The sequence below is a fragment of the Neodiprion pinetum genome, chromosome 4, assembly GCF_021155775.2.
Source record: "Neodiprion pinetum isolate iyNeoPine1 chromosome 4, iyNeoPine1.2, whole genome shotgun sequence".
Lineage (NCBI taxonomy): Eukaryota > Metazoa > Arthropoda > Insecta > Hymenoptera > Diprionidae > Neodiprion > Neodiprion pinetum.
The window spans coordinates 16,319,635-16,326,417 of NC_060235.2; the positions used below are offsets into that span (position 1 = coordinate 16,319,635).

A 6,783-nucleotide genomic window follows, 5' to 3' on the forward strand; every position below is an offset into this window, starting at 1 on the left:
AAAAAAAAGCATTCGGACTGGGAATCGTTAATTAATTTGGTTCAGCGTCCGCTAATTGAATCCAAGATTCATCAAATCTGCAGATACTTTTATTCGCTGACATTCATAACTGAAACAAAAAAAATCCCAATTCTTGCATTCCTGGAAACATCTGTGCGAGCGGGGACAAGGATGCGATTGGCAACCACTTGCTCGAGCAACCGAGTATATCTATATATACACGATTGTGGGCCACCTTCGGTGCATGGCCGCCTGGTGTCAGGTCGAAAATGGGCCACCTTCGGTGTGTGGCCGCCTAGGTGTCACGTCGACGCTCCAACTTAGCTGGTATTACGAAAAGCCGAGCGTTGGAGATCTCCCTATCTCCCTACTCATCTCTGGCCGTACGTTCGCGTATAACTCCAAATGACTCCAAAACCACAGATCCGATTTTCATTATTATTATTATTGTGTTTATGGATGGCTAGATCTGGGCATGTTTTAAGCTATATTTCGTTATAACCGGATTTATAACGGTTTTGGTGATATAACGATATTTGCAAGCCAAGTCGGATCGGAACGACACACTTATAAATGCGACCGTTACCTACACTCTTGACAAATAAAAGAAAGTTATAATATGGTTATAATTAAGAGTTATCAAGGTCTTGATGAGCTCTACAAAAAAGTTCACGAGAGTATATGGCTGTCTTTACAGTTTTGCCACAAGAAGCTATTGAAAATATCCGCGGGCGGATCCGCCAGGGACTGATAACACTCATGCATGTTAAGATGCAGAGTAAGGTGTCGTCATAACTCATATGACTGCATATGACGCTGAGTCACTAACAACCCTACAGATGTACTGACCACAACAATGCTTCTTATCAGTCTAATCAATCACTTTTTGCAACAGCACAGAAACTGGTACTAACATTACCGAAAGTGATAAGACCTCCAAAGCCTCGATCCGAAATGGGTAAAAAATACATCCAGCATCTTATAACATGAAATCAGTATTGTGGAGTCCCTGTATCACCCTCGTAGTTTTACCATTTATAACCCTGCAACAAATCCGGAGATAGTATGAATCACCGTCACCGATCAATTGCCAACTGGTGTAAACATTTATGTTCAAATTTTCACAGCATCATTCATAGTTATACACCTATAGAATCTGCATAAATTATTTTATGTGGTGGAAATTCACGGTAATAACGGTAGCGCGACGTAGCTTCTAACCTCTAAGTATCCTGCGTCTAGATTCTTATTCAGATTTCCGTATTTTTATCCTGAACAGTAGGGAGGATTTTTTAATTGTAAAATCTCATCATGTTGTGCACCTTTGGAGCGGCCTCCAGAATTCTCATAAAGCTCTGGCTGTGCTTACTATTAGGAGCAACGACAAGGAGATGTAGCAAAAGAAGTGGGAGTGATATGATGATAATTTGATCAGTCCGCAGGTCTGATTTATTATTTGTTTTATTTTTACACAAGCCACATGCCCACTACACGTGCATATCCATATTGTACATACATTGTACCAGACACGGAAAGTAGTTATGATTATTGAACATTGGTCTCAACGTATGGGGGAATTCTTTGCTCAGTCAATCGTTCAAATTACCTGACATACCAAATAACTGCCCCATTGTACCTCGGTCTCTCGTCAGGTTCATTTCTCTCGAGGACTGAGTTAAACTGACATACATATATCTTTTTGTTACTTAAAACGTAAGTCAACGACATTTCAAGACAAGCCTTTCGTTCTTTGCTTACTTTTGTCATTACACTCTTTCGCATAATACCTACTGGCATATATTACAGCAATGGACTCCATCACTCGTTATTATTCGAGCTAACTACGCATTTTTGTAAATAACTAAATTAGCCAAATTGTTTCGTTCATTATAATTACGCATTCAAGACAGTAGACTTGTTTTTCAAATACGAAAAATCATGTTGCGCATATGATCTTCGAATGGTCGCTTGAATCACAGGTTGCAATATGTGAATGTCACACACATTTTAATCCAGGCTATGATCATAATATTGCCATTGTTTTCCTTATTATTTCAAATATTTTCAGATTCTGATACTGTGCCAATTATGGATCCGACAGTGGAACTGTCCAACATGGATTCTTCCAACACAAGGCAAAACACGGTTGAAAACTCAAGGATGAGGAATTCCCTCGAAGGGATTAAGTCGTCAGAAAATACAATGCTTTCCAAAACCACCATACAAACTTATACCGACGAAGAACAAATTGACGTACCAGATATTACCGAGGTAACTTCTTTTATGCTTACCAATGTTAGTTATATCCTAGGACTTGATGGAAGGCGAACCATTTGTTTCATTCAGATTTATTCGTCCCTTCACAGAGTTTATAAAATTCTAATGCAATAAATTTTGAGTATCGCAATATTTCAAATCTTGCAAAAAGTCTAAGTTATGGAAGTAAAAGATCAAAAAAATTAATTAAATCTCCAAGAAAATATTTAATTGTTGATTAATAATAACAATCTCTCTGAGGTTGATCACGTATGTAATTTTATCAAAGAACTCAAGTCAATAGTTAATAGTGTTATCAGGCACGTAGCACTTAAAATACAACAACCTCAGATTGCTGTACTTGAAGATGTACTTGTAAATGTTAAAATGTATTGATAAATAATTATTAGTGGCCCGTTTCATTGACGCAGGCACATACAATTTTTTTTTTTTTTAATCCTTTTTTATTTTATCAATCTATCAAGGATCAGCAGCAAAATGCAAGTATTGCAGAAAAGCAGAGCGTACCAATTAATTTTTTTTTTTCTGCTGTAACTTTGCGCCATCATACAAGGTATAAAAACTCACTGGGAATGATCAGGAGAAATATTGTATATGAAATAGTAAAGTCCACAAAATTCACCAGTAATTATGTGATTATCAGAGCGAGATAAAACTATTTGAACTCATCGAATAGTGATAATTAATTTACGCAATTATGCTAGATGTAAAAAGTTTATATTGTTCAATAAATCAATCAATTGGAAGCCTTATCTACTTCCTATCAAATCAGAAAATTCGAATCAGATAAACTAATACTCTGTGTAATCGTTTGATCGAACCTCCAGGTGCGGATTTCATAAATTTGTATTTTTTTCTTTATCTGTGGAAGATAAAGATACGAATCTTGTAGTAAAAGTGAACATTCATCTTCTAATAATGGTAACTGATAGAATCTGAAAGTTACGATTCAGGCAAATGTGTACCATGTGTCTTATATTTTTGTCTAGTTCTTAATTACAGCAAATGGTCTTCTAGTTCTGCCCTCCGTTCGTTATCGAATGTAATATTCATTGCCGTTTCTATATTCCTTCAATTTTAATTACAGGGACACTTCAGCTTTAGAAAACTATGGGCGTTCACTGGGCCCGGATTTTTAATGTCCATTGCATACCTTGACCCTGGAAATATCGAATCAGATTTACAGGCTGGAGTCGCAGCAAGTTACAAAGTAATTCACAAAATTTTCAATCAGATTTAAAAACGATTCGTTTACTAAGGAAAATGTTTATGGAAATAAATATATCCAATTAAACCATCTAATTTTCAGCTATTATGGGTCTTGTTAAGCGCGAACATTCTCAGTCTTATCATGCAAAGACTGAGTGCCAGGCTTGGAGTAGTAACTGGAATACATCTAGCAGAGATGTGTTATATGCAATACAAAACTGTTCCACGATTCATGCTGTGGATTATGGTGGAAATTGCCATCATAGGTAGCGATATGCAGGAAGTTATAGGCACAGCGATTGCTTTGTATCTGCTCTCCAACAAAGCGTAAGCTTTGATTTAAACATCGAGTTTTATTAGATTTATCCTTTATGACATTATAATAAACGCGATTTGAAATACAGCGGGATTTTACTTATGCCAATTTACAAATGGTCAAATATTTGAAAGTTATATATTATTTCAGGATACCGCTATGGGGAGGAGTCTTGATAACGATAGTGGATACTTTCACGTTTCTATTTTTAGATAAGTATGGATTGCGAAAGCTGGAGTTTTTTTTTGGATTTCTCATTACTGTAATGGCAATCACATTCGGATATGAGGTAAAGTATATGCTTTAACCACAAAACGGTTATTATTTGTAAGATCTGTATGCACAATAAGCTCTCATATAGAGATTATTCGAAGGGGTTGTCATTTAAGAGTGCGTTTTGATTTATCAAAATAAAATAATTTCATCGCAATGATGTGTGTTTGATGAAACGTTATTGTTAACGTGAAAAAGGTTTTCTAATCTCATCCTTAGGGGAGTTGTAAAAGCTTTTTAAACACACTTTATTTGATTTCAGTACATTGTGACCTCACCTCCACAAAGTGAAGTAGTTGCCGGACTATTTACACCGTGGTGTAAGAATTGTGACAACGATGCAATAACACAGGCAGTCGGAATCGTTGGAGCAGTTATAATGCCTCATAATCTTTATCTTCACAGTGCTCTCGTTAAGGTGAATGAATTAGGCATCTACATAGTGGTATTCAATGTCCCCAAACGTATCTTCATTAATAATTGATATCAATGTCTGTTTCTTTCCCCAGTCAAGAAAAATCGACCGAACAAAAAAGGTTCAAGTGCAAGATGCAAACATGTACTTCTTCACCGAAGCCTGCATTGCATTGTTTGTTTCATTTATAATAAACATATTCGTCGTCTCTGTGTTCGCGTATGGGCTTTTCGATAAATCAAATAAGGACGTGGTATGTATTTCATAAATATAAACTCGTAATCAAGTAAAATATAGTTTTACCTGGTATATTCATAAGATTTAGCGCATGGGTAAATTTACGCCAATAACCATTTTAATTATCTTTCAGTATACCATGTGCTACGAAAACAACTTCACCCTGGGAATAGAAACATTTGAGGTGAGAGGACGATCAATAAATTTGCAAGTACAGAGTTTTGATTGAGATACATTCTGTAGGGCTCATTCGCAAGCCATTGACTCGATGGTCCTATGTAAAATTATGCCTCTCATCCTGTAGATAACGAAATTTCCCGATTCAGTGCAAAAGCAGCTATGGAAATGTGAATCTTCAGATCGTAGAAAAGTGCCGTCGCGTTGAAAGAAAGAACGAAAATCCTTTAAGAAATAACAGGTTTCTTCCCGCGTTATTGGTAAATTTTATCGGGTGTTACAAGAAGATCTCCATGTTCTCATAAAGTCATTACATTAAGCAGTTGTTCGGATATTGATGGACTTGAAATGATAAGACCATTTGAATGAGTTGACTAGATTAAATTGATGTGTAATTATTATTTTTTATCTCTACTCTTATCAGAATAATTACTTGCGTGTTATCAAATTATCATTTTCTGAGATCGGTACGTGTAGATTTGAAGCAACTGATGGGATAAGTACTTATTAATTGATACTGATTGTGCTCATAATATGTCTTTAGAACAATACCAATGATGTCGAAGCTGATCTCTATCATGGTGGCATATACTTGGGTTGTCAGTTTGGCGCTGCTGCTATGTATATCTGGGGCATAGGAATTTTGGCATCTGGTCAATCATCGACGATGACTGGCACGTATGCTGGTCAATTTGCAATGGAAGGATTTTTGAACCTGCAATGGCCAAGGTGGAAGCGAGTCTTGGTTACTCGTGTAATTGCAATCATTCCTACGCTGGCTGTAGCTTTTAGGGCAAACATCTATAACCTCAGTACAATGAACGAATTATTAAATGCTGTGATGAGCTTGCAATTGCCGTTTGCTGTATTGCCGACCATAGGATTTACGAGTAGTTTGCAAATAATGGGAGATTTCAAAAACGGATTGTGAGTAAAGGGGTGATTTTGCACTGGTATATCTTGCTTTTTTTTCCTCAAATTTCTACATAATTTTTTTTCCTTTTCAACAGCACAAACAAAATCATCTCTTGCGCTTTAGGTGTCGTAGTCTTTGCTGTGAATATTTACTTTGTCATCGATACAGTAGAAGAACGAGTGACAAAGCATTGGGCAATATTACTTTTAATTGCAATCTATGCCATTTTCTATGTACTGTTTTGTATGTACCTCATTATACATACAGCTATCCAAATGGGTGCAACTCGATTGACCGAAAACGCGGTATGTATAACTAGACAAGTGACCATTCACTATTCGAAGCATTATTTCGAACTTCTCATGAGTGAAAAACATTGACTTCATGTATGCTTAATATGATAACAATTTTATTATTTATGCAGTTTATCATCAAGTATGTAGGCCATCCACGAGATGTTAATCCTGAATCATCCAGTCCAGTGCCTTACACAATGCAAGGATGAAGACTTGTCCAGTTTCGTACTAGTAACAAAATCGAAGGGCCTAAAGAATTTGTACAATTATTTCTTACAAAGTATCGTGGAAATCAGGATGTAATATATTTTCTGAGATACAGTGAAAATAGAAAAAAACTTGCATAGATAGGAACGTCTGACTATTGGTTATTAATATTTATTATAGGTTCTTAATTATTTTCTAAAGTTTTACATCATTTCCATACACATATATGTATGGGAATTTACGTTACATAAAAAATTTGTAAACTAGTGGACTACACAAATTCAGTCACCATATTCACGCAGCTCATTAAAAATATGCTACTGTTTTTATAATCTGCAATGTGTAATTTTTGTAAGCAAATTGTAAAAATATATATTCTGTCCGTACAAAAAATGTATATTTAAACAAAGGTACTTACTAGGTTGAAACACACGAGAATATACAGATATTTTATAGATAC

General features: G+C 35.7%; 1 protein-coding gene and 1 long non-coding RNA gene across 7 annotated transcripts; one reads left to right on the forward strand and one right to left on the reverse strand.

Annotated features, from left to right (window-relative positions):
* The first annotated feature begins 411 nt into the window (after positions 1–411).
* On the forward strand, positions 412–6,700 carry Mvl (solute carrier family member malvolio). 6 transcript variants are annotated; one of them, XM_046624357.2, is made up of 11 exons: positions 412–778; positions 2,069–2,271; positions 3,365–3,487; positions 3,587–3,813; positions 3,953–4,091; positions 4,338–4,493; positions 4,585–4,743; positions 4,861–4,911; positions 5,449–5,831; positions 5,915–6,125; positions 6,245–6,700. In XM_046624357.2, the coding sequence occupies exons 1-11, from the start codon at positions 682–684 to the stop codon at positions 6,323–6,325; spliced, it is 1,830 nt and encodes a 609-aa protein (XP_046480313.1). In that variant the 5' UTR covers positions 412–681; the 3' UTR covers positions 6,326–6,700. The 6 variants fall into 6 exon arrangements, with proteins under 6 accessions (XP_046480313.1, XP_046480315.1, XP_046480314.1 ...); XM_046624359.1 differs by lacking the exon at positions 412–778 and adding an exon at positions 785–958; XM_046624358.2 differs by lacking the exon at positions 412–778 and adding an exon at positions 1,038–1,099.
* Positions 900–1,539, reverse strand: LOC124218036 (uncharacterized). The gene is made up of 2 exons (XR_006882974.2): positions 1,222–1,539; positions 900–1,043 (listed from the first exon to the last, which is right to left on the reverse strand). It is a non-coding gene; the product is annotated as an uncharacterized lncRNA (long non-coding RNA).
* Positions 6,701–6,783: the final 83 nt, after the last annotated feature.

What these genes read in the sequence shown, in the direction of transcription:
- Mvl (XM_046624357.2), top strand. Translation starts at nt 682, where the DNA reads ATGGCTGTCTTTACAGTTTTGCCACAAGAAGCTATTGAAAATATCCGC. An exon ending in TATCTGCTCTCCAACAAAGC is followed by an intron (nt 3,814 to 3,952) that starts GTAAGCTTTGAT and finishes ATATTATTTCAG; the next exon opens with GATACCGCTATGGGGAGGAG. An exon ending in TGGGAATAGAAACATTTGAG is followed by an intron (nt 4,912 to 5,448) that starts GTGAGAGGACGA and finishes ATATGTCTTTAG; the next exon opens with AACAATACCAATGATGTCGA.